This window comes from Pezoporus wallicus, unplaced genomic scaffold, assembly GCF_028554395.1.
Source record: "Pezoporus wallicus isolate ANWC-B61680 ecotype Strahan unplaced genomic scaffold, APGP_CSIRO_Pwel_v1 scaffold_2146, whole genome shotgun sequence".
Classification (NCBI taxonomy): Eukaryota; Metazoa; Chordata; class Aves; order Psittaciformes; family Psittacidae; genus Pezoporus; species Pezoporus wallicus.
The window spans coordinates 2,755,382-2,783,032 of NW_026639769.1; the positions used below are offsets into that span (position 1 = coordinate 2,755,382).

The window sequence follows — 27,651 nt, forward strand, 5'->3', positions numbered from 1 at the left end:
ACCAGAAAGTAAAAGGGTCTTCAGTCACTTTGCATGGTGGAGCTACTTCCTTTGGACTAGTTCACCAAAGATAAAAATCTGCCCTTTCTGTTCATGAGTTTGGCTCGACTGAATACATGAGTAATAATCTGTTGCTAGGAACAGACTTCAGTTTACATGTAGAGGCCTCTATGGAGGGAAAGTCTTTCGAGTCCCTGAGTGGGTCATAAATAATCAGTGGCACTTCAAAGGAGGCATAGTAAAAGCAAGCGGTTGGAGATGCCATGCGAAGATGTCTGTAATTCCTATTGCAACACCAGCGGAAAGCAACATAATTGGGAAAATATGGGGCATGTGTCTACAAAGGCAAAACCAACGAAGCAAGGATTTACTATCAGTGGGTGATAATACTCAGCTACCTCTAGCTGGGCTTGTTTACAAGGTATCTGCTGCTTTCAGCTTTAAGGAGTGTATATCTGGGCTAATTTCATGCCATATGATTTTCTAAGATTGGCTCCCAGGGAGGAGTCTGAGGGTGCGTTTGTGCAGCAGGCTGCAGCACAGTGTAAGGGTACAGAGCGGTTAGCAGTAAACTCGGAAGCTGAAGACTCTCTTACCTCGGACAGCGTTGAAATCACACCAAGTAGTTTACCTTGCTTACTAGTTAGATTGCACAGCTGTTTTGTAGAAGTAACCTTAAATAATTAATGAAATGCACATTTTATATTTTTACTATAGTTAAATAGTTTTTTTCATACAATGAAATCTTACCATGCTAAATACTTGGAACAGCGGAAAGGCAAGGTTTGCAAACCACCCCGATCTAAACTGTAACATTAAGGCTATGCAATCATTGCCAATGAATCCTCCAAATCCATCTGAAACTTTTTTCCCCCTTTCTTATGGGACAAGAATGTCCTTACAAAGACCCTGCTTAGGAAGAGCATCTCTTAGGTCTCACTGGGACTTAGGCTTCACTGGAGACATGGTTGTCAGTGTTGTTTGTTCTTATGATAATAGAACGTAAAGCTTTGGTATATTATCCAGTTAGTTCCTTGAGATTTGCAGTCTGCTGCTTGCTCTTAGGTTTCTCTCTGTCAACGTGCTTGTGTCTGTATGGTAATTCTCAGGAGGTTTTTTTCACTCTGCTGGCTAATTTCAACTGAACTTGGGAAAGGAGGAGAGATTCCAAGAGAGTGAAGTTGAAATTACATTGTATGACTGTGTTAATCTAATTCCTATCTGTATTTTCAGCTGGAGAGGTAAGGGAGAAATATTCTCTGAATACCCACTAGAGATTTGAGTTTTATGATTGCCCTTAACAAAGGAAAAGATTTTGTTGATGGTTGAACCATTTGAGCTGCAGGTTCAGCCCAGGTGGTCAAGAAGTTACACATTTGGAAAACACCATGGAAAGCTTTCCTCTTGATGAGGACATATATATTGCACCTTTCTTGTGTGACTTCTCCCATGCTGAATTAAAGATGAGCTTGGACAGCAATTCTGGTGCAGTTCATATAAGTTAATCAACAGGAAACAAATCCATTGGAAAGAAGGTCCCAGTGTTCCTGGAACTTTCTCTTTGGCTCTGTGATACTTCAGAGGTTATCCCAGGCTGTGAGCAGTTAATGCTTCTCTCATTAATGCTAGATTCTCCAGAAAGAGGGAAGGACATCATTCTCTTTACTTTTTGTTTTATTCCTGCTGAAAAGGCATGGTGTCATTCAAAAACATTTGGTTTACTTTCAGCCCTTTGGGTATATATTTCCTAGTTGTCCAGCGTTTCAGAGAAATGAAGGATTGGTTTAGCTGTGCAGTTTTTTAGTTGTTGTGGAACAAAATATTTGACTTAGATACGAAGCAGAAAAGTTGATTGTTCCTACTGTTTATGAAGAGCATTGCTAAGCAATCTTATGGATAGCTTGACTGTTTTAGACTCTTCAGAGATTGCTATGATATAGTTACACTTCATATGCATTATTTGGATGAAATTCAGGGGCAGGGAGGGCAAAGGGACTATCATATTGTTCCTGTATAATCCCTTCTCAGACAATCTGTACCTTGTACTATTTGAAGAATACTAATCCTTATGATATGTCCTCCAAGAGTGTGTGTCTCCCTTTCAAACCAGCTGTGGAGTCTTCTGCTGAGACAGGGCAGTAACCAGAGGCAGGACAAAGTATTGGGGTTATGCTGTGTTGGATAGTGAATGAAGGTTTTCAGGGACATGAAAGCTTATCATAAACTTACCTTGTATTAGCTGTGCATTTTTATAACCTGCACTGTGGATTTTTTGGGTGGATTTCTACATGTAATTAAAAAGTAATTTAAAATCCCACATTCTGTTGGGAAGGAGGCCATAGTTTGACCTTAGGAGCATATGCTTGCCTTTTTTTTTTCTTTATTTTTTTTTTCCAATTGTACATGTTCTATGATCATGTGCCATAATTTAACTTAATTAGTTACTAAATTAAGTAACTTAATAAAAGTTAATGCATTAAGGCTTAATGTACTTTCTGCTTTAAAATCCTGAAAGTTTTATTAACTTCAGCTACTTTCATGCTTGGAGACCTGAGCTGAGATTGGGGTCCCATCAGATGAAGTGCAGTATGGGCACATAAAAGCAGCCAGTATGTACTGTGTGGTTGTATAGCTACCGTAGGATGGGGACAGAGGAGGAACAGCCACAAAAAGGTTAAAAATGCATTTTGTTTGTTTATGAAACTTCCAACAGTGCTGTTCATGCCTCTTGCATATTTTCCTGTTATTATTGAGGAATTTTAATGCCAAATCCTGCTCCCTTTCTCTGGACTATGCTGCCAATGACTTCAGCATTGGAAAGGTTAGGTGAAGATGACTTGTCACCATCTCAAATTTGAATGTGTTGAAGTTGAACGGATGTGTTTTTACTGGGGATTTTGTGCTGCTTTTGTGCTTTAAAAGAAAATCCTTGATTAGTGATTAGTTTCAAATAAAATAAAAAATAAAGAGAATAAACATGTGTTAAAAGGAGTGTATGTTGTCACTGGTGTTGAGTGCATGCCCCAGAACCACAGGAACATAGATATATGCATAGTTTTCAGAATGTCCTGCTTGCAGGCTATGCTGATGTGGCCATGGTGGGTGTCTGTGTGTTTGCTTCTAGTCCTGTCCTCCTGCTTTACATGATACCTAATTTGAGTTACAACCTCAGGTTCAAATTCAGGCAAGCTCATTGATGTTACCCATGGATTCACTGTTGTCCAGGATGTACTATTACGTAATTATTTCTGAAGGCCTACTGGAAAATTCAAGGTGGAGCAAATGAAACTCCCTGTGTCCCGAGAGCAAAAAGCAACAAATCTGATGTGGTTTGGATTTTGCTTACATACTTCCCATTTGGGTCTTGCTGCTAACTTAATAGCCTTCAAGGTGGCAATCACAAAATCAAATTAAGGGCATACAGTGTTACCAAAAAAGGTTTTAAGGCCATCTGTCATTTTGCATATTTAGATTTTGGTTTTGTATTGCCTGCTCTTGAGATAAAGGGAAGGAGTTTCCCAGGAAAGATTGCACTGCCTTGGGCATAGGCAGTGCTGCTGGCAGAACTGGATTCTTGTTCAGCCCTTGCCCTTGCTCACTTCCTGCAAGATGTTAGCCATGGCACTTAAACCTCAGTTTTTGTCAGTGGTATCTGTGTGGTTTTATCTGGTTGTCTGACTTGTGAATTTTACTTCTGTCTTGAGAACAGAGGACTTCTGAAAGTTCTCCAGGGTTGGAAGTCCAAGAGTCCCTTTATTAAAGGCAATAACTTTGTTGTCTATTTCTGAAAAATGCCAATCTTAAAGTCATGTAAAGTTTTTGTGCTGCTTGCCAGTATGGGAAGGTTTTGTTAGAACCCAATATTTATCGTAGAATACCATGTTGGAAGGGACCTCAAGGATCATCTGGTCCAACCTTTCTTAGCAAAAGCACAATCTACCAGGGTGTCCCAGCACCCTGTCCAGCTGAATCTTAAAAGTGTCCAATATTGGGGAATCCACCACTTCCCTGGGGAGATGATTCCAATGGCTGATTGTTCTCATTGTGAAAACTTTTCCTCTTGTGTTCAGTCAGAATCTTCCTGGGAGTAACTTGTGCCCATTACCCCTTGTCTTTTCTATGTGACCCCTTGTAAAAAGGGAGTCTCAATCTTCTTTGTTGCCACCCTTTCAATACTGGAACATGGTGATAAGGTCTCCCCTGAGCCTTCTTTTCTCAAGGCCTACACAAGCCCATCTCTCCCAGCCTTTCCTCACATGGCTTCCCAGTCCTATCATCCTCATGGCCCTTCTCTGAACCCTCTCCAGCCTGTCCACTTTTTTTTTGTATAGTGGGGACCAAAACTGAACCCAGTATTCTAGGTGTGGCCTGACAAATGCGGAGTGGGACAATGACTTCTTTATCTCTGCTGGTGATGTCCTTGTTGATGCAACCCAGCGTCTTGTTGGTTTTCTTGATTTCCATTCTAACCTCAAGACATGGCTGATTTGTATCATCTTGTGCCTGCCAAAGATTGAATTAGTCCTTTTTCTCCTCTTTTTGCCAGGCCCCAGCTAGAATTCCCCTTTCTTGAATCTTGTGTGTTGAGTTTCAGTTTTAAGTTGTCAGTGACTTGTAGAAATGCTGCATACTCGCCACAGTAGCTGAATCAGTGCTTCAGTAAAATGAACGAATGTCCATTTTCTGGAAGATTAGAGTCAAATTAGCCACTGTTTTTTCCCTTTATTTTTTCTGTGCCTTTGGTAGTTGTTGGTAAAACAATGTTCTGTGGCAGGGCATTTGGACTTACATGATCTTTAAAGATCCTTTCCAACCCAAACTGTTCTGTGGTTCTAAATGTGGGCAATAACCCCTGATCTCACATAGATGCTGTAAACATGAATTGATTGATGTTTGTGAAGTGTTCAGATGCTGGGGTGATAAGTGCCATAGAAAATTGTGTGAGGGACTTAATAATCCTGTCATCAGAGGAGCTCTTGGATAAAGCACAAGGACACACATGGTTCAGAGTGAGGAAAACAAAATATTGAATAGCTCCTCATTAAATGCATGTTGTCCTTTCTGTGCAGTGGGGGAGACAGGGAGTGAGGAAAATATAGCATACAGTAGAGTAAACAAAGGCTACCTCATGATTCATATGAACAAGGGAATGAAGGTAGAATTTCTTTGGCATTCTTTAATGTTGTGTTTCTTTACTCATCTATTCATGCCCTTTATTTTGTCGTGTTCTTGGTGGATTAATTATGAACATAAACTGTGTAAATCCTGGTACTTCTGATGAAAAGGTTAGAGTTAGTTAGGTTGCAAAGTTTGTTTAAGGTTAGCCCTTATTTAATTTTCAGCTTTATTTCTTTTAGAATTTGTTTAAATTTATAATTCTTGATTAAAATGTGTCTGTATTTAAGTATATGGGTTTTACTACAGTGGCAGATTGATCATTGTACATATTGCAGTACCAGAAACAGTGTTAGTATTTGAAGAAAGATATTGTTCACTAAATCTGCATTAGAGATGGGGAGGTATCCATGGATTGGAAAATGGAGGAGTTGGAAAAAGAAACTCCTTCATGGGAGTTGAGGAGTAACAAAGGTACCAGAGACAGTGGTTGTGATTATTCTTATAATCGCTGCTTTTTCATTTCACCTTAATCTGTGTAGATTCTGCCTAAATTGTTCACATTTTGCAGTAATTATCTGGACAGGAAGAAAGGCTTGAAAAATACAAAGATCTTAAAAAATGAGGTTTGGCAGCAACAAATCTTCAAAAAGGCACCCTGGCTTTCTCAAAGAAAGCAACAGTGTTGTAATTTCCCTAGTCCCAGTGCTTTTGTTTTCATGGCAAGACACACTGGGGCCCGTGGTTGTGGAGTACTGCTGGCCACTGTTAGAGAAGTCAAGGGGCCAAAGCTTGGATTCACACAGTAGGAGCAGTTGCTGTATTCTGTATAAGCTAAGGAAACAGCCTACCAAGGGAAGAAAACCCAAAGCAAAATGCATGTCTTAGCACTGTACACTTGAACATCATCAGTTTTTATATAGAACTTTACTGATTTTTTTTTTTCTTTTTTCCTATGATTTTAGTTTGGAAATTGATTAAAGATTCTCCGTAGAATTCAGTATGGCATCAAAACAGTCATCTCCCTCAACAGAGGAGCAGGCTTCCTCTGAAATAGATGATCTCTATTTGTCGCTGCAAGGTAAGTTACTGTACCTTTTTAATGTAGATTTTTGGCAAAAAACTGTGACTGTGTGTAAGTTGAAGAGAATTCTGAGAAACCTGTAAAAAGTAGCATATGATCATTGTAGTTAGGCTGTGCTTCTTTGCAGATGTTTCTGTGTTTCATGAGACACCCTTTGGCAGCGAAATGAGAAATAACAGCTCTTGTCCTTTCTTGGGATATTTTCAGATGTGGTGCCTTTTGTGGTACAGATGTGGTCATCTTTCTTACCTTTTGTTACTCAGAATACATGTTACTGTAAACTATTTTCAAAGGAACTGCCAGCATGAAAACAGTTATGTCATTTTGTTAGTTTCCTTGCTTTCAATTTGCTGGCAATTAGTTGGTTGCATTAATGAGACTTAATTACAGTACAGTTTTATTTGTTTTTCTGTTCTTACTGCTATATCCCCAAGTGTAGAAGGATAGCTTGTGGCCAAAACATGTAGAAAAGTTTTGTGGCTTGTAAACAAATTTCTTGCAGGTCAGAGTCTTTCATCCTTACTTGTAGTGAGTTACAACTTGTAAAGGAAGCACTCACTGACTGATTTTTAATTCTTCCAATTTAATGGCAGCTACCTGGACTAGTTAGGTGATAATGAGCGCGTCAGAGCTGGCCTCTTGGATAGGCTTTATGGGTTTTCCCTAGTCACATGCTGAGTTTCCTGGGAAGGCTGGTTTTCCTCTGGATGTATACGTGAAAACATTAATGGAGGCTATCTAGGAGGCTAGTCCAGGCAGCAGGACCAATGCTGCTGGTAAGCCTGTCTTTGATGTGTTTAGAGCCTGATTATTCTAGGAAGGATGGAGTAAGTCATGTTTCCACAGAGCTATTTCCTTTTAGCTCACTTGCAATGAAATTACTATGGTGCTTAGTTGAGAAAAAATGTGTTTCAAACAGATGGTGCAAAAGAATATTGCACCGAGTGACTTTTACGATCCATATTTGCACCTGTGTTGTTGAAGCAGTGTGTTTTGATGAGTGAGTGTTAACAGTGGTCTACAGCCAAATGTCTTTAATGGTGAATTTTCTTCCATTTTGCTTCAGTATTACATTTCAGGAGAGCAAGCAAAACCTCATAGCAGACAGGAGCTAGTCTGCCTGTTGCACCAAGCACAGATTGTCAGACACACATTTGTTGTGCAAAACTCAGCTTTTTGTAGAAAGACTGAGTTGGCTGTTGTCATGAAATGGGTTTGGAAAGCCCTTTCTAGCTTTAAAGGAGAGAGTGCTGAATTAGTTACATGTGATGGTAGAATAAGGTTTTATTTTGAAGTAATATTAATGCTGCTTTCCGAAAAGTCATATTGGTGTTTATGTGTCCAATAACAGTAGTTTAGTCCGGGGATTTTACTCAGTGGAGGAGCCCTGATTGTTAAAATTGAAATGACTAAATTATATTTCTCTGCTGTAATAATTTGATCTCCTAGATGACGCTGAAATGAACACACTGCAAATCAGGGGTCAAGTTGTATGTACCTGACTGTTGTAAAACATTTGGAGACATCCCTTAGAAGTGACATAAGCAATTTTTGTAATGATTAAAGATGCAACAAACGGTACAGATGCATTCTATGTGTGGAGCTGTGACGCTGCAGCATTCACCCTTGGTCAAACAAAATGCAGCATTGTTTTTGGCTACCTGAACTAAGGAGGCATGTCACCTCCTTTGGAAAGAGAAGGGCTTTGTGGCAGTGCTTTGAGAACGGCTGGAGATTGACTACTCTACTGATGAGCAGGAGTGCGGGATTACAGTAAGGAGAATGTGGAAATATTTTTTGCTTTTGGGATGTAAATCTATACCTGTGGGAGGATCCAACCCCACTTTCCCTCCCATGCACAAATCCTTCCCCTTTCTTCCCTAGGACAGCAAACAGACACTATGTGTTATGCTTCCCCCCAAGTCTGTGCAGAACTCTATTTTCCCTTTCCTTTCTACCTTGCTGAACTAAGTCAGATACAGGAAAGTGTGTTTCAGGTCTCGGAGTTTGGAGCATGTGCTTCCTCTTTCACTGTTTAACTGCAGGGGTCCTAATTTTTGGCTCTGCTTATTAATCCCCGTACATATGACTGTCTATTACTGTAACCCAAACGATGATCATTTAAGAATGTGGCTGCTGAAACTGTTTTAAAAGTCTTTAATAATATAAATAAATCATGCTATTTTCATGCAGTTATGTCTAATCCTTTATGAGTAATTTCTTTTCAAGTGAGATTGAAAATATGGCGATATGTATGCATAGGTTTGTTGTGCAGCCTGTAGTAGTTTGCATTTATCTCCAATTAAAGAGACCTATTTAATTCATCCTGAGGTCAGGTAGACTACGAATTCTTACCCATCTTTTTTGTTGTTTCATTTCTAGCTGTACGCCTCATCTGTTGCAGCCAGGATGTTATTACAACTATACTTTGTTCTTTCTTTAACCAGGATAATAGAATCATAGAACAGTTTGTGTTGGAAGGGACCTTAAAGATCTAGTTCCAACCCCCCTGCCATAGGCAGGGGCACCTTCACTAGACCAGGTTGCTCAAAGCCTCACCCACCTGGCCTTGAGCACTGCCAGGGATGGGGCAGCCACAGCTTCTCTGGGCAACCTGTGCCAGTGCCTCAACACCTACATTAGACATTTTCCTAATGTCTAATCTAAATCTCCCCTCTTTCATCTTAAAGCCATTACCCATTTTTCTTTAACTACATGCTCTTGTAAAAAGTCCCTCTCCAGCTTTCTTGTAGGCCCCTTTAGGTACTGGAAGCTGCTCTGAGTTCTCCCCAAGAGTCTTCTCCAGGGTGAGCAACCCCAACTCTCTCAGCCTGTCTTTGCAGGAGAGGTGTTCCAGCCCTCTGATCATGTTTATTATGGTTTTTCAAGGTAACTTTTACAAATAGAAGAGTCCTATAGCAGCCACATAGGAATGTATGCCCTGTCTATGCTGCTTACTGTCTGGGCGAGGAGCTGGTCTGCAGTTTGGGTAACTGCATAGCTTCGTGGCATGTGATAGGGCTGATGGCACTGGAGAGGCAGCTAACACATGATGCTGCCTAAAAAAGAGTAAGTCATGGGTATTTTTGTCCATTTCACATGCCTAATGAATAAATAGATTGTATAGTTGTATAAATGTGTTCCCTACTAGATAAATGTCAATTTGTTAAATGCATTATCAAGTGCATAACTGGTTAAAAACTGGCATTAAAATGCCTAAGGAGTGGATGGCTTCAGAGGCGGCTATATAGAGCACTGAATGCCATTTATAGTCAATCCTCTGCTTCATTTGTGGCTTTTCTTTAAAATGTTAGAAAAGCCACTTAAGCCCTTATCTTTAAAAGTTTGTTGATTTCTAAATGATATGGCTTAATACCTGAATTTAACCTGCAGCCTCTCTATGCCCTCAAGTACTGCAGTACTAGTTCATGGGCTGTTGTGGCAGTAAAGACAGTGGTGGTTCCAGGCAGAGCTGCTCCACGATCCCAGCAATGAGAAGAGCAAAAGGGTTTAAGAAAGCCAGAGGCCAAAACTCACTGTGAACACATTTCCTGAGTTAGCAGCACCTGTGGTAAATTGGTAATTTGCTTTCAAAAGGAAAAGGAGGTTGAAAGGAATAGTACAGAAAGGAAAGTTCCCACTTGCTGCACAGACATGGCAGCAGTTAATTTGTTAATATTTATGCGATATTTGGTTTTGCAAAGACCCATTCCTGTAGAAGCATTTTCATCACCTTCCTGTGGATAAACTTTTCAATCTTGATTTAAAACATACTGTGGGGTTTTGTTTTGGTTTTAATTGCTTAACGCCATGTTGCTTAACATAAATGCTGGAAGTAAGTGTTTTCCCTGCTTTCCTGTCTGCAGAGAATCAAACTCTTACTGGGTGGAAGGGAAAGGATTATATAAAGGGTTCAGGGGTGAATTGCTCACTCTCTCTCTCCCTGGGCTGGCAAGTACTTAACAGTTCTTCTTATAGTTCCTGTCACTCACGCTCTGTGGTTTAGCTCAGATCAGCAGTACTCTCTTGAAGGAGTTCTCCCAGTTATCCGTTCTGACCATGCTTTGGTTCATTTCGTTGAGCCATCAGGGAGTGTGGAAATTGTTATTTGGGATGAAACTGAAATAAATGCTCCAAGGATGGAGCACTCCATGGCCCTCTGTGGGCATTCAGGCTAGATAGAGCTAGTCTAACACAGCCTTTCTGACCTGCGCATGTGGTGGGTGCTCTACTTCCTGAACACCAGCTCTTTTGAATTGCTGATCTGTTCCTGTTGAGCTCTGCTGCTTGCTACTGTAGATGTAGCCTGAGCTGACCTGAATGGTGAAAGGAAGATAACAAAAATATCATACAAAAGAGATAATGCCTTCTGACAGAGCAGAGATGGGAAGATGGCAGACAGACTTGTGCTCATTAATTTCAAATAATGATTTAATTTTTAAAAATTTATTTTAAAGAAAAAAGCCTCACAGTTTTAAATGGTTCACTGGTAGTGATGCACCAGTCCTCGCGACAGAAGAAAACCCATTTGCTGTTTGGTGATGTTGCTTGATGAGTGTGGATAGACAGGCTACGTCTGTTCTGCATAGTCTGATTCCCCCAGCTCCCTGCCAAGGGAGGAGATGGTGCTTTCCCTGGAGCTGCTGTCTCCCACCACAGGAAGGGAGGCACGGCAGACAACAGAGGAGAGGAGGTTAATATTAAGTCTGGCTTTTCTGTATTGCCGTTAAAGGAAGTCTGAGAGTAAAACCGTGACTGGCAGTGCTGCTGCCCCCCTCTTCCTCCTGGGAGAGCTCAGCACTGCCATGGTTCCCCCTGAGTCTCCATACTGCAGCCCTTAATGATTAGTGTGGTTTGTAGCACTTGCTGATAGCTCATTACTGGGTAAAACAGTCATTGTCCAGCGGTGTGTGTTGATTTTTGGCTAGCCTGTGTAACACACTGCTTCTATGTGTTATTCCTCTCTAAAGAGTTGTTCTGGCGATTACCTTTAAAACACAGGGTGAAATGTGATAGATTTTGAGTGGTTTAAGATTAGGGACTTCTTACTTTGTTTTCTACTTCCACTTTTTGACTTGGTGACTTTTGGCCCAAAGTGAATGAAATTATCAGGGTTTTTTTTTTTTTAATTCTGGGTCAATGACATTTTTAAAAGTAGGGCAAGAGAAAACCAAGGTCGCTCAGTGCCCTATAAAAAGGCCTAACAAAGAATCTATTCATCCTCATAAAAATAAAAATCTGTATTAATTGACCACGTGGTAGAGATAAGAATTTGAGAGCTTGATTAAATCATTAGCACCTCTGAACAGTAGAGTCAAGATGGAAGGTGGGAGGGAAAACAAAGCCTGAAAATTGCTATAAGACTGTCTGCCACGGTGACAGAAGCACATCTGTACCAAGCTTTGGGTTGTGTGGTCTGGGTGGAAGCAGTGAGTGCTGCACTACAGTCTGGGGAAATATTGGCAAGCATGGAATTTTGTTATTAATTCAGGAAGAGATTTTATTACTGTTATTAATTTGGGTAGGAAAATAAGCCACACTGCAGCTGAGGTGGCAGCTGCTTGGAAGACAGCTTCATGGGTTGCACTAGGCAGCGGCTGTAGCTTAGGGAAGGTTTAAGGTGTACTTAAGTGTGTGCAGTGAAATAACCGGCTTGTACATTCACCAGGCGAGACATTTGCCTGAAAGCTGCCAATGTGAATCAACACTTGCAGTGTCTGGCCCATATTGCATAATATAGCACTTTAGTAGGGAGAGATTTGACCACAAGACTAAACATCCTCATCCTAACCCTCTTTCTGTGACCAACCCAGGAGGAAGTTCTCTAAATCAGTAACAATAGAGTGTGGTTGGCGAGAGCTACAGCTGGCAGAATCACTGGCGTCAGGCAAAGCAGTCAATATTTGTTTTCCATTCCTTTCGAGTGCCAGCAATACCAGCCTTGCCTGCCTGATAAAATTGAGCGCAGCTACTCGATAATCACTCATTAGGTAATTGGAATGGCTCCCGCATGCATATTCAACCAAAGGGTGTGGATGAGCCCTGTGCTAACATGAAGCCAGTATCTCCATGCTATTTATGTCCTCCTTGTGAGCATTGAAACGCTGATCGGTCTGTGTGGCATGTTGCGCTTATTTTCTGTTTTCCAAACAAAACAGAATTTTGAGGTTGCATTTTTGTTCATGGCCTCAGGTCTGCCCTTATCTTACAGTACATCACAATCTCTCTAACACTTAAACACAAGCACAAAACAATCCAGCAAGTGGGGGAAATAGGCTGTTTCAGCTCTGACATGATCATAGTGGTGGAGACTAGAGGAGGACTGTTGAAAGATGTGTTAACTGCAGAATGCAAAACAGCCCTCAACACATGTAAGGAGGTCTGTGGGTTGGATGGTGGGTTTGGGAGCAGGAGTCTGTGTTATCCTTGCACAGCTTGCTTTGCTTCACGAGCTGATGAAGCTCTGTGCAGCAGGCCCTTCAGGCAATCCTGGATGATGAAAAGCCACCCAGAGCTGGGGTTTGTGGCTGCCAGATTCTCAGAGTGATAAACTGTGGGCCATTTTACTTTGAGTGGCATTTTCATATTCAGAGCAGTCAGGATTTTGTTTTTTTTTTTTTCCCCAAGGGCTTGCTATTTTTGGTATCTTTCATCATGCCCAGCCTACAAAAACATACATATCTATTACTGAGTAGCGTTGCACTTGCCTTATGATGTCAAACTTGCCTTCACGTTAACCTTTTGTGCAAGAGAGTGCTTTCAGAGACAGAAGAGATGATCTCTCCCACCCCATCTCCCTGCTTTGTTTCTTCTTGCAAACTGATGGCCTTGTCAGTCTCCAGCTGTGCTGCCCCTGCAGTGGGAGGATTTACCTCAGCTGGGAGGTGGGCAGTGAGTACTGCCGCAGCTGCCTTGCCCACCATCTTTCTCCAGGCCTGGCACACTGCCTGACCACCTGCTGGAGGTCAGGGAGCTGCACTGGGGCCATGGTGCACAACACGCATCATCCTCCTCTATCCGGCTGGCAGGGCTGGCATCACAAGGCCCATCTGCCTCCTTGTATGCAGGAGCTCGGATCCTCTGTGTCTGAGCCCCATCCTCCACTCCAGGCTACCTCATGCAGCCCCTCCTGCTGCCTGGCACAGCAGGGATAGGAGCTTGCTCTCGCTTGCTGCTTTTTACCTCTCCTGTCTCTCACAGTTTGCTTCTCTGCTGCCTGCAGTGAGAGACAGGAGCATTGCAGGCCAATCCCTGGGGAAGCTGCCTGTAGCCATGCATGGAGGGGTGTAACCTCAGGGCCAACACTTCTCTGCTGTTACCTCAGACCTGTTTACAGACGTTTAGCAGGAATGTGTGGTTTTGGTGGTGGTGTGTCTTGGGAATGGGATGGTTTTTTGGGGAGGAGCAAGGGCTGTGTCCCATGGACTGTGACCATAGACACGAATGGAGAGCTGGTCTCATCCACTTCTGCTGCTCGCACTCTGCTTCACCTTTGGGGGAATCAGACTTTTCTTCATCTCTGCTCCCCACAAACCATGGAGAAAGGCTTTTTCCTCTCTTTAACTCTACATTGGTGCAAGAAGCAGTTTAAATATTCTGATCTTTGAAACATGGGCTTAACCAACTTCCTATCTCCCTTCACAACTGCTGGTAGTTTATCACTGCGTACTGGCCTGGAGGACCTGGGTGAAGAGCTGGATCTCTGCATGATCAAGTCACGCTTTGAGTCCCATTTCACTGTTTTTTTTACTGGGGCATGAGATCCAGCATTTCCTCCTTCTTCCCTCTTATTCTAAGACCCCATGTGCCCCTTTCTGGCCAGATTAATGGTCTGTATACCCTAGGGAAGGCCCAGCACTGGAAAGGATATAGAGGGTATATTCACAGATGACAGCCTAATAACTCTCCCCAGCCTTTCAGTTAGGCAAGACATCCCATTCCTTGGCTTCACCCACAGGTCTGCATTTATCACCTGACGCCAGCCTCCCTCCATTGGTCTCTTCACCCAACCACATTAATGGCTTTTCCCAGATTTCAGGATGGATCTTGTACTGATGATATCCTTGAGCCTTACAAGAAATACATAGGAATGGATGGAGTTATTCTACATGTATTGCTCTGTAGAATTATGTGTTTATAACACTGTTTGCCTTTATTGAACTTTTGGGAAAATCTTCATTAGTTGCTCTTTGCTGTATTCAGTAGAAGTACGCTTGCTGGTTGTAGAGGTCCTTGCAGTGCAAGCAAGAAAATACCAGCTCTAAAATAAGAGTTGAAATAAAGCGGTATTAAATATCTCTTAATATCTGACCTTAGGTGTGAGATGGATGCCATGTATCTTTTTGAGAAAGAGAAATAAAACCAGATAATTTTTCCATTAATCGTTGATTTCTTCTTCCCCATGCCCCACCCCCCCAGTGCAGCGAGAGTTTACACAGAAGAAAACCTTCACTAGCTGGATAAATTCAATATTGGCAAAGGTAAGAAGGGGATTCTTTAAGAAAGACATGCTTTTTGCCTTTTTTGCTTCAGATGTGCTGCTTGGAGATTAAAAATTTTGGAAATAAACATTAAAGATTATTAGGTACTGCCTGGAAAAACAGCCTATGGAAAGCATTTGTTTTATAGGTGCAACAGCATTGTTCTGGTGATTGTCCAAGGACATTCGTAAGGTGTTCTGTAAGAAGAGAATAGTATCTTTCTTGCTGATGTGGTGAAATAAAAAAACTTGTGCTAGATTGTGGCACATGTTTCGGGGTTTTATGGGGGTCTGTATTTGTGCTTGGGATTGTCCTGACCCAAACGCAGGACCTTGCACCTTTCCCTTTGTCAGAGTTTTGGGGTCTTTTGCCACATGCCTCCTTGGAAAGTACAAATGATGCCTAAATAACCCTTATAAAATACAGAGGTAAGGCAAAAGGGAATACGAGACAAATGTAATAATGGGTTATAGAAGCAGGATATGGCTGGTTAGATGTAGGATTTATATTTCACTGTATTGAAAAATTAAAGGATGCTAAGAATTTTTTTTAACAGCAGAGTAACCTGTGATGTTCTGTAGCATGTTGAAGTCAAAATGACAAAAGATGGTGTGACAAGCATTGAAATTTATTTTGCAGCATACACCTCCTTATGTTATCTCAGACCTCTATACAGACATACAGCAAGGACATTTGCTTTTGGATCTGTTGGAAGTGCTTTCAGGTCAACATCTGGTAAGACAGAGTAGTAAAAATAATACCTCAATCCTTCATCAAATCCAGCAAAGATTTCTGGGTATGCTTAATTGTAATCATATGATTGATCCCTCTGGAGTCATAGAGCTTTCTGCAAGTAACTTATACCACTGACACTGAAACACACTGGAATAAGTTGATCCAAAGTAATTTGTGAATCTTTGTAGGACCTCCCTTATCAAAATATAAAATAAAATGAGTTTTTACAACTGAGGGTGTAACCTGTTCTTTCTGCTTTACAGCCACGGGAAAAAGGATTTAATATCTTCCAGTGCAGAAGTAACATAGAAAATGCTTTGACATTTTTAAAGAGCAGATCAGTGAGTATTAACTTCCAAATTCACAACTAAAGACAGTTTAGCTGGTGGAACATTTTCTTTGTTAACAATGATCCTTTTTTTTCCTGTAGCTCAAGCTCATAAATATTCATGTTGCTGACATTATTGAAGGAAAACCTTCCATTGTGCTTGGCCTAATTTGGACAATTATATTTCATTTTCACGTAAGTATTTCAGTGATGCAAGAGAATTTTAGTAGAGGGGAGAAACACAAAAATGTGTTGACTAAACGTGGTTGAAAAATGAGTTAGTACAAAGGAGAAGATTATATTCTGAGATCTGGAAGTAATGGCTCAGGGAGGAGATGCACCAGTACATCTTCCGTGTGTCTCTTAGCTGCTTCACCAATGCAACGATTGCAGCCTAATTGATGAATGCTATCTAGCTGCAAATGTTAAGAAGAAAAGATACTGAGTTTTTTTTAAAGTAGCCAATTAAAAAGTAGGCCAAACTTTGCCTGTATAAGGCCTGTGATGATATGTAGGCTGAATACAGCCTGCATTCAAACCCTTCCTTGCAGGAACTTTGTTGGGGGATTTGCAAGAAACAGAGACTAGAGAGACCAGATAATACAAATATAGATGTCTGATTTTATGTAGATTGATGAATTTCACGTTGTGGTCACTTCCACATTCAGGTCAAAGATGTAGCAGCTGGAGGCAGAATGCTTACATGCAGAATTGTTTTGGCAGGCACTTACAAGTGGCAGTGCCTGAAATAACATGGAGGCTGTCACAGTGATGTGTCTTATACAAGATACTGAGCTTGTATCTTGCATGGCATGAGTTTATGGCGATCTTTGAAAGCACATGGTGTTGCTTTAATCATGTTGTGGGACTCTAGAGGATGATGGAGCCAAACTGTCTTCTAGCAAGAACACAGCAGTGAATTAATATGGGCATGCTGGGGGTGAACTGGTGACTGGGGCTCAGGAGAACACTAAGAAGCAAAGTTATTTTAACATTATTGTAGCCTACATTTTTCTTGGTAAAGGTACTTTGGTGTTGAAGATTGTTGTACTGTAAGTAGACTGTGCATTATCTTTTTACCAAAACCAAGCTTCTCTAACCAAATGCAGATCTCTGAGGTCTGTTGAGATCTTTCCTGCACTCCAAGTGAGCAGGCAAACTCTGGGCACACCTAATACATGACACTGTTGACAACACAAAACCCAGCTGCCAGAGGCTGCTTTCACTGCTAGGAGGAGTGGAAAAGTGCATTGAGTTGAGAGGTCCATTACTGGTACCCATATGGAAGTCTTTGGATGAATATTTCCTGCCAAAAAATCACCTGAAGATGGTAATACAGCGCGAAATGATTTAGATTGAACAGATAAAAAAACCTGATCTGATCTTTGGGGGCAGAGTACTAATGGTACAGCTGTGACTGAGTTCTTTCCAATTGTCTGTGATTTTTCTGCCAATGTTGTCGTTGTAATTTTTCACTGAAGCTTGATTAACTCTCTCATCATCTCTGACAGATTGAAGAACTTGCCAGGACACTTGCTTGTACTTACAGTCAGCCTTCACTTGGTTGTTCAAGTGCTGTTGACTCCTCTCCAAAGGCAAGCCGATCAGCTAAGAAAAGTGCTAAAATTAAGGAACGGTGGAAGATGTCTGCTACAAAGGCTCTTTTGCTGTGGGCAAAAGAACAGTGTTCACTGTAAGTTTCATCCAAGACTTACAAATAATATATTACAAGTTGTATTTACTGTTTTCCTCTAAATGTGGTGATATTTCCCCAGTTTTTAAACATATTAGTGACAGCTTAGCAGAAAATCCTTTAAATTTTTACATGTTGTTACCAGTACTTTTAGCATCAATCAGGCCTTAAATGTTTTGACATGAGCCCTTTAAATATAATAATGTGAAGCTAATCCTACTAATAAGATACCACAATGTAAATTGAGTTGTTTGGGTTTTCTCTTTTAGGAGCTTCTGTGTAGTAAGTTCAGTAGAATGTTTACTAGCCTTAATCCTCATGGTTGGCACTGGTTCACAAAGTCTCAATTCTTTTTATTCTTTTCTGATGGAAAATGTAGGCCCTCTGCATTTCCTACGTCTCTTGTTTCTCTGTCAAAACACAGCATTGCTTGTTTCTCAGCAATATTGCTGTCTGTCCTGTAGCATCCTTTCTGAACTGTGATTGTGTTGAATGATTTTATTATCAGTGCATACTGTAGCTTTTGGTAAAGGAACAAATCTTGTAAGTCCTGGCCCATTGTTCTGTAACTAAATTTGGTCACCCAAAACCCCACTTCTTTTCCATTCGATAACATACTCACAATATGGAGGCTGTTTCTGGAAAGTTGTCCCAGAATTCACTGTGGTTTGCAGAGCTGGACACCTCAGAACACTGTCCAGGCACCACTTAATAGAAGATGTTTTAAAGACACTAAGCTAAATAAGGGAAAAAATATTTTTCTTGCAGAGGTAGATCAGTTTTAAGGTCTGTATTTTCTAAAATGGCAGAGATGATTCTGGTACTCAGTGCATTTACAGACAAATACCTACACGTTCTTCAGTGCTTTTCTAGTTGTTTTTCCATCCCATAGAATACATTGATACTGAGCTCCAATGTGATGTTCAGAAAGGATGTTGGATCAACAAGAGTTCATCTTCAGAATGCTACATAAGATAAAACGATTGAGTTATTTTGCAAAAAAAGTATAAAATATGTAATTGTAGCCATTGATAATACTGGCTCTATTGTTGTCTGATGAAGCATCTGCAGAAGTTCTCAATAACTCCTTGGTTCATACTCCATTTTCTTGAATGTATGTTCTATTTCTAAATTTGTACTTAACACATCCGAGGAAACAGACTATAACATTTTGTTTCTAATCATTTTGGGGATAGGCACGGCTCTATCAATGTGACCGATTTCAGGTCAAGCTGGAGAAGTGGTCTCCCTTTTTTAGCCATTATCCAGACCTTACGACCAGGTCTAGTTGATTTGGAGAAGGCAAAAGCTAGAAGCAATAAAGAAAACCTGAAAGAGGCTTTCAGAATTGCAGAACTGGAGCTGAATATTCCACGGCTTCTTGAACCTGAAGGTAAACAATTTGCCTTTTTTTAATCATTGTAATCAAGAGTGAGATTAATATAATCCTGTATGTGTGGACTTGTAATGCAGGAAAAGACTGCTTAAGTTTGAAATGGAACATTGTTCTTTACTGTAGTGTTCAAACCTGAGATTCTTTATATTATAACGCCAACTGCACTTAGGATTTTTAGGATTTTTGAATTGGTAGTAAATGCAGGAACAATATGCATAAGAAAGGGTATGAAACTTTCCTGTTCATGGGAGAAACTTTTTCAATTTTTGATCATGCTATATTAAAATATTCCCAAGGAAAAAAATGTTCACTACACATTAATTTCTGTCAGTGGTATGTTAACTGAGATGCTGTAAAATAAACATGTTTATGGTAATGTGTTTTAGTACCTGCAGCATAGCGTGTAATTACATGATCAGGCCTAGAAGGCTGCATGATTATGTAAATGGTGTATTGGCTCTTGTAGATGTTGACATTATGAATCCAGATGAAAAATCCATCATGACTTATGTGGCTCAGTTTTTGCAATACTCCAGGAATTCTCCTGAGTCTGAAGAAGACATGCAGGTATGTCATATGGTTTATCACTGAGGCGCTTTTAAATGAACATGTATCATGGATGTCAAGAATATCAGTACTGTCTTTGTCCAGTTTCTAACCTAACAACAGATAGTAGATCTTCTGACACAGCTATTGTCAGGGCTGAATTGGCTTGAATCTTCTGATGCTCTTTTGTGGTAGTCAGGACTCAATGTAATAGATATTTGATGATATATGTGGAAATGCTGTGCAGGTTGTGTTGTTTTTTTCATTTAGCTATTGCAAAGGACATTTTCAAGCCTCGTTGTCTTCATGTGTGCTCTGAAGTCTAGTCTGTCTACCTCTAGGGTAGAGGCAGACAGATTTGCAAATGTGCAAAACAACCAGCTTTAAATTTAATAGCTCACATGTAAACTGGACAGAAATTGTCTCTCATAGATTACCCTGGTTGAAAAAAACAAGTTTTCTGTTCCCTATATTCTCCTGTAAGAGCTTATGTATCAATTAGTTATTCACATATCTCCATACTGATAACCTCCTTTTGGCAGGACTGCAGTCAGTCTCTTTTCAGATGCCTTTATGTATCAAGGTGCCAGGTTTAAAACTTTGGCCTTGCTCTATAATAGTGGCTGACCTAAAATTCATTAGAGTCCAAGGAATTACTGTTTTTTTTAAAATAGCTTTGAACAGGGTTTATCATATGCTCAATATGTGCTGTTTTAATGGCACAATGTCAATTAAAAACAAGGCTTTCAAAATGGGAAAATGAAATTTTCTGTTCTTATTACCAGGAAATAGTAAGACAGGCCAAGAGCTGGTTGGCTGCACAGGAGAAGAAGTTAGCGAAGTTGCTGATCGATACAGAGAGTGAGACATATTATCAGAAGTACAAAGTAAGTTGCGTTTCATATTTAACTGCTTCTGTGAAAAGAATATATGTTTCTGGGAACATTTTTAATATTTTTCATCTTCATTGCCTAAATAGAAGCATTAAATAACCTTTTAAACAAGAGCTGGAAATCTGGCAATGAATTTGATAAGTGTCCTCATCTGATTAAGGGCACTTATCAAAGGGAAGGGTAGGATAAAATCCTTATTGTTAGGGAAAAGATGTGCTGCTTGGTTTCTGAACAGAGAAAGGGTTTTTTGGAGTTTTTTTTGAGTGATTAAATTAGTGTCTTAATTGACATAGTTGAAGACTTGGACAAAACTCAACACGCAAGTCCTTTACAGGGTCACCTTCACCATTTCTGTGATAATAATAACAGTAGGTTTTACCCAATTAATGTTGGGTAGTAGCTGAAATGTTTGCTGTAGATTGTATTGAAGTAAAATTTCCTTTAGTTTATATTGTAGCCAGAGTTTGTAATAAAATGGCCCATGGGGGACAGTGAGGGGAGGAATTTTCCCCTTTGCCTGGTGGGAGGGGAGAACCATGACTTGACTGCACTGACATTATATTAAATACAGATTTTGCTAGTGAATGGCACCTATAATTTCAGACACAAATACTGTCTGGAGGCAGCTTTGCCTCTTCCATCTTGCCTTCCTGTGCATCACACCCTTTGAAGTTAATGGAAGTCATACTAACTTGTTCAAAGGCAGTGCTTGGCTTCATGAGCTTGTATCTGAAGTCTTCTTCCATGAATTAATTTTTCTTTTTATCCCTAGGAAATGATGTCATTTACAGAAGCATTTAACCAAGGAAAAAAACCCTTTCTGCCTGTGTTGTCATCAAAAAGAAGTGAAGCTGAGCTGAGTGAAGGCCAGCAGCAGATAATAGAAGAGTGGGATAAACTGATCTCTCAGGTTAGAGGCATTTTTAGCTCACCTTGTTACCATCATGAGCATGTTTAATGGAGAAGCCTAAGTTTACCCCAGAAACTTGCACAGGGAGAAGTGGGGAGGTGATGCTTTATTTGGATTGGTAAAAGAGGTATTGACCCTGAACCTGAAGTCCAGACAAATTGAGTGGTGTACAGTGGCTGAGAGGAGGCAGAAGATGACTTTGTATTTCCCTTCTGAATCTTGAGCCTCAGGACTCTGAAACCTCTGCAAAAAATGGCCTGCACCTGATCATCTTTAAGCACTCTTCTGATCAAAGTTTTTGGCCAATCTATGCTTTAATTCTTTTGGGACATAATTATGGCTCAGATAATGATGCAGCTGGTAGAAGTGTGTTAATATATTCTTACCCGTGGCATGGATAGTGATATAGTGAAATCTGATTGGTCAGTGCTTTGCAGTGAGTTTGACTCTGTCATCTCCATCTGCCATGAGTGGGGATGTAGTGGTCCTTGCTGGTAATGCTCTTTAAGGATGTTCTCCTGTCACGCCCATGATGAAGGCTGTCCAGAGCATCCCTGTTTTGCCTCTGTTCTGCAACTAGTTTACTGTAAATTTACCTGTTGCTGGGCCTTGAGATGGTCACCAGCCAAGGATATCAACTGCCAAATTTTCTGTAGTATTTACAGAGAATACAGGCTGAAGATCAAACCTGGGTCTCAGGTAAACATAGCTGATTAGCAGCTGACTTCATTGGAAGCTCCCTTTTCTCAGTGGTGACAGGTGTTTATTTGTTTTGTTTTGTTGTATTTTTTTTTTTTCCCTGGGATGTTTTGAGCATCAGTTTATGGAGTTTATATCACTATCTTAGGGATGGGAAAGACAATAATAGTGAGAAATTTAATCATTTGGTTTTCTTTTTAAGATTAATGAATGGAAAGTGAAGCTAGACCAGATGTTGCCCTCCCCTCTGGATAGCATTGAGGCTTGGCTTCAGGAAGTAGAACATCTGGAGGCAGAAGATTTGCCTGATTTACAGCACCCATTTAAAGCAATGTTTGTCTTCAGAGAAATCATTGTAATATTTAAGGTATGCTGATCACAACGGAACATTCTGCCACAGTCTGACCTAGCAAAGTACTTGTTATGGAATTGCTGTTTGACATTTAGGTAGTGGTGTGTATATGTTTATCTTCTGAAGAGTAAAAGCTCTTATGAGCATACCTTTGAACAATGATGAATGTTGTGAAGTCACTTCATGAGTCTATAAGGAAGGTTTTTGACTTCACTGGGGTGAAATTAAATTTGAATGCTATCTGAACGAGTAAATTAAGGTATTCTTTTTATGTGGTTCCTGCAACTCGTTTGTTTGTTAGGTAGTAACATAGGGTAATTGCATCCTTATCTTTATGCTTAGTGCATACCTGTTCAGAAAAGCACTTGGGCTCAGGGTTACATTCCAGTGAGTTCACAAAGTTTGTGTGTTGAAAGTTAAGTATTTGCTGAATCACTCTGTAATTCCATTCAAAGCAATAGGAGGTATTTTGATAACCACGCAGGTGATTTATTCTGATCTTTTAATCATTGCACTGATAATAGTTTAAATGTCCTTTTGAGTCTGAAAAATCAGAAAAGAGTAGATGTGTTGATGCCTGGTTGATCGTCATAGTTTGTTTTTTTTTTTTTTAAATGAATGGGGAGAAGCTGGATGTTTTCGTGGCATGTCCTTAAAGAGAATTTGAAAGAATGGGAAATAGAGGTTCTTGAGTGGCTTGGTAACGTCACTTCTTTTTACTATTGCTAGTCAGTTCCTTATATGAGAGATGTTTTTTAACTGGTAACAGGTTTGCCAGACTTCAGCCATTTTATCTATGATTTATATTGTTCAGCCTCAGTAGTTCTGGCATTTCTAAGAATGAGATAGGGATATCATTGTTTTAGGGGTTCTTCTTTCCCATTGAACATGTATATAAAATCATTAAGTTCCTTAAGAAGAAACCCAAGACACTTAATTCCTGTCAAGCCCACTTTTCCTAATGGGAAGGCATTCTGCTGAGAATTCTCCACCCCAACCCCCACCTTTCCTCTAGTCAGGCCTTCCAGTATGTCTCATGTAGGGATCTTGTTGCCAAGGTGGTGCCTTATAATGGAAACTTTACTTTCTCTTAAGATCCATCAGATTACCTGCCAATGTTCATAACTGTCTGACTGTAATAGTATTAAGGTTACAAAATCAAGGATTTAAAATATGTGCACTACTTTTGGGGTTGAGGGCTGCCCCAGGATGTAGCCATTTCCATTAACATGTTTTGGCAGGTTGTATTACATAGAAATGAACTTTAAACATACTTCTTTTTATGCCACTTACGAATATGTGTATATTCTGTGCAATGCATTTTATGCTTGATTTTTACATAGCAAATTTGGTGCTCAGACACGTGCCTGTAAAATATTTCCCAGTCATGTGAAACTGGCCATCAGAAGATTACTGTGATATGCCATCAGCATGGTTTTAGATGGAAATTTATTGAGCAATCAGATAAAGTATTAAGCAATAGGAGTGACATAATAGGTTTGTTTGGGCATCCACAGCTTCTCTGGGCAACCTGTTCCAGTATCTCAGCACCCTCATAGTAAAGAATTTCTTCCTTTAATCTAAATCTATCCTCTGTCAGCTTAAAGCCACCCCCCTTTGTCCTATCACAGCCTGCCCTTATGAAAGTGCAGAAAAAACTGATAGGATGGGTAGTGTTGGTTAACGTTTCTTAACTAGATGCATAGTGCTAAGAGAAATCAGGCAGTACTGCACTAAATATGCACTTTATGAGGTGATGAGAGAAATACTTGCATTGTACTTTTATGAGTAAAGACACTGAAATATTGTCTTGTGCTGGCTAGTTCTTAATAGCTCTCACTCTAATGGCAGGTGACTTGCTGATTCCCGGATGTAAGACTCTAGAATTAACATGAAAGGCTTACCATGTCTTTTTCTCCCCAGGGCTTGATGGATTGTTTTGATTCTCATTTGGATGCCCTTCAGTCATTTAAGAATGAAGATGAGAAGAATACCCCACTAGTCCTGCCTGAAAAGTTAGAGGAAATGAAAAGAAGGTTGTGATCTTCATATTCCTGCTACTTTGACTGTGTTGTATTCTAACTCTGCTATTGACTTGCTCTGCTATTCTGAAAAAAGCATATAATTTATCCATGCCTTGCAGGAAAACAGCATTTTCCACCTAAGCATGGATTAACTGTTAAGTGGAGCAGGCACTTACTTATTCACTTATTGGTCCAGTGAATGTCTAATTATGTGTACAGAATGGGGCTCATCAACAGGACCTTTTTAAATGCCTTTTTCTAGTGTGGATAGGAAACATCCATTAGGGGTAGGAAACATGAATATTTTGTATGTGAAAATTTCTCAGGGGGATTTTGAAATTTCTAACTTCCACCTTTTAAAATCGCTGAGATCTACAGGTTGTGCAACCCCATATATCTGTTGGAGGATATTTTAAAAAATGACCAGTGAATCTATGTCCGTAACCTGAGACACTTTGACATACAGATGGCAGATGCTCCTTTTCTGGGTATTTAAGGTTTTTCATAAATTGAGCAGTCAATATTAACTCAAAATTGTTGCTACTTAAAAAAATGAACTGTCATTATCTTAAAATTTTACTCTTGTCATATCAAAATAATGTTTACATATATGTAATTTGGGGTTTTTAAGCTAAAAACCTTATCCATTAATGCTTTCTATATCCAATGATTTTGAATCAACTTTTAGAATGTTTCACTGTTTGCAGATTCAGCAATATTCGTTTCACAAACTTCAGCGCCTTTCTTGAATACCACTATGGACTGTGCTCAGCTATAGCCAATGAGGTGATGTTAAAGCTAAATATCTGGGACATGAAATATGGTACAAAAGACTCTGTGGAATCACTGCTGGAAAGTTGGAATGTAAGTTTAAAATATATATATCACACCCTGACAATAATTCTTCTTCCCACCTCTCTTTGAGTCAAGTTTGTGTCTGTCTTCATTGGAAGACAGTACAGTAGTTGATAGAAGAATGGCAAACTTGTGAAATCTGGAATTTATGTAAAGAAGGACAGGTAGACTTCTATAGAAGTTTTCTTCCCCCCCCCCCCCCCCCCAGCATCTTCCCATTTTACTCTGAATGAGAGTTCTTTCTTTAGTTTGGAGAAATAGAGCAAGCTGTGACTGTAATTTTCTCTCTGTCCTTTTTTATTCTTTATTGTGAAAATTTCTTTCTTTCTTTCTAGATGATAGAACCAGCAGTAGCAGCCCTTCCCTAGCTTAAATCAACACACACCTCTCTGGGGTAGTTCTGTAGTTCCTATCTTCAAAGCCAACTATGATTCACAATGCTGGTTAATGCTGCATTTTGCTGTTGCCTTTTCCTTTTCCCAGCTTCTTTACCTCCTTATGCTTCGTAGTGAATATGAATTGCCTTGGTTCATTTTGTGCTTAGCTCAGCTTCTGGGCTCAAATTATTAAAATGATGTCACATGTAGACTTATAGGAGGCACTGGATTACCCTACCCCAAATATTGACTAAGCATACTGCATAAAGAACAGAGGCAGAGATGTGAAAATGCTATGCCATCAATTTTGTTCCACTTCTAGTTAATGGGACTCCTTGTGAATTCCATTTTAAGAGTTTCTCAGAGGCTTTTCAGAGTGGCACATCACTAGTTAAATTAGCAGGAATTATACCAGCGTTAGAACTGTGGAAAGAGACAGCAAGAGGTTGTATAAATATCGGTTTTCCTGAGCAGTATTAACCTTCCCTCTGGTGAGATGGGAGTACAGACTTAAATCTGTGCTGAGTTTCTTGATTCAGTTGGTTTAATAAATACTTAATCATGTTATTTCTACAGTTGTGGTTCATGGCTCATGTTATTTCTACAGTTGTGGTCTTTCTCAGGCTGGTAGAATATAGAGCTTTCCCAAGGAGTTTAAGGCTTCTTGCTGGCTCTTCTTCTGGTCTCATGATGTGCAGTCCTGGCTGAGTGGTGGCGTGGTGGCCCAGGTTTGTCATGGTCACAGCAGAGGTTGTTCTTTAGCCTGCTGGATAGGGCATTTGTAGAAATGAGGAGCTCTAGCATGAGATGCTACTCAGAGTGGGGCTGAGAATCAACCCTTCTTCCCTGGGTTGAATGTTCAAAGCAGAAGTCCCCTCCTCTGCTCCCATTTCTTCCTCTTTCACTCTTTCCATCCCCAGTTTGGACCTTGCTTGATCTGTGGTAGGAACTAGACATGTCAATATTTCTGTGCATGCAGGGAAACCTACTTTTCATCACTTTTCTGATGTAGGTGACTAAATTCTGCCTGACTTGTTCTAGATACCATTTATAAGTATTGCCCTAGGGCTGTAACTTTTTGAAATAAGCAACCCTGATTCATGCAAACCTATGACTCAGACAATGGCATTGAGGAATTAATATTCTCATTTAAGTTACTCTCTGTGCAGAAAAAAGCCTAGGTCTTTTTAAGACTACAGGGTGCAAATGAGTTGCTGAATGGGCTTTGCTCAATTCACTTTTAATGGCAGGTTTTGGACTCATATTAAAAAAGAAATATATCCCAATCTGCATTTCCTACTTAGTTTTTTGTGGGTTAGTGTTACCCATGAGAATTACTTTTCCCTTTGGGCAGAATTTCATTGAAGAAGAGAGAGTTGAAACACAGCTAGAAACTGCTACTCACATCTGTGAAGATTTGAAAAATAAAAACATAACTGGTCCTGACTTAGGTAAGTGTGCACATAAACTGGTATGAAGACCTCTTATTTTGAACTGATGTGCTGTCACCAGTTTTACTTCCCTCTTATATTTTGTGTAAAATACTGCTTCAATGTAATTAACCTCCCTGTTTCCAAACATATAACGCTATTCCCTATTTGATGTCCTAGCTGGAAATCCTCAAGAAATTAGCAGACTCTTTAAGACAGTGGAGTCAAAGATTTCTGTGTGCAGAGACTATATTTCCAATGTAAATACCACCCTACAGAAAGTCCTATCTTCCTGGAGTAATTATACAGAAAACATCCATTTGCTAAAGATGTGGCTGGAAGAAAAACGGAATGAGAATCCAAATGAGGTAATGTAATGACAGAGATACTTTGAAGCCTCCTGGATGGAAAGCATTATATAGGACAGTGGTGGTTGTTGTTGCTTTTCTGTTCTTCATTTTGGAAATAAACTTCTGACAGGGTTCTGCTTAAAATTATTTCAATGCCTCTGTCTAGATCCCTGCTGAGATCCTGGCAAAGTGGAATTTGGTTCATGCTTCCTTAAATGAAGCTGGTAACTATCTCATTGAAGTCAGCAAAGACCAAGTTGGATCGAATATTGCCAAAGAGCTGAAGAAGTTGAACAGGAGATGGGCTAAATTCATCAAGAGAGCACAGTTTGTAAGTTTATTAGTTTCATATGACTCTTTTGCCATGCAGCCTTCAAAGTCCTG

At 40.0% G+C, this 27,651-nt stretch overlaps 1 protein-coding gene across 8 annotated transcripts in view; it reads left to right on the forward strand.

Annotated features, from left to right (window-relative positions):
• Positions 1–27,651, forward strand: part of SYNE2 (spectrin repeat containing nuclear envelope protein 2) — a 184,781-nt gene that overhangs the window by 12,157 nt on the left and 144,973 nt on the right. For 7 of the 8 annotated variants that reach the window (XM_057416222.1, XM_057416214.1, XM_057416218.1 and 4 more), the window contains exons 2-17: positions 6,081–6,196; positions 14,618–14,679; positions 15,319–15,414; positions 15,678–15,755; positions 15,845–15,937; positions 17,254–17,435; positions 18,632–18,828; positions 19,298–19,398; positions 20,163–20,264; positions 21,043–21,180; positions 22,082–22,246; positions 24,155–24,267; positions 24,963–25,119; positions 26,842–26,938; positions 27,098–27,285; positions 27,434–27,598. In XM_057416222.1, coding sequence (XP_057272205.1) covers positions 6,118–6,196; positions 14,618–14,679; positions 15,319–15,414; positions 15,678–15,755; positions 15,845–15,937; positions 17,254–17,435; positions 18,632–18,828; positions 19,298–19,398; positions 20,163–20,264; positions 21,043–21,180; positions 22,082–22,246; positions 24,155–24,267; positions 24,963–25,119; positions 26,842–26,938; positions 27,098–27,285; positions 27,434–27,598 — 2,013 coding nt within the window. In that variant the 5' untranslated portion in view covers positions 6,081–6,117. Of the gene's footprint in view, positions 1–5,075; positions 5,156–6,080; positions 6,197–14,617; positions 14,680–15,318; positions 15,415–15,677; positions 15,756–15,844; positions 15,938–17,253; positions 17,436–18,631; positions 18,829–19,297; positions 19,399–20,162; positions 20,265–21,042; positions 21,181–22,081; positions 22,247–24,154; positions 24,268–24,962; positions 25,120–26,841; positions 26,939–27,097; positions 27,286–27,433; positions 27,599–27,651 lie in introns of those variants that run through there. The other variant, XM_057416215.1, reaches the window with a different exon arrangement.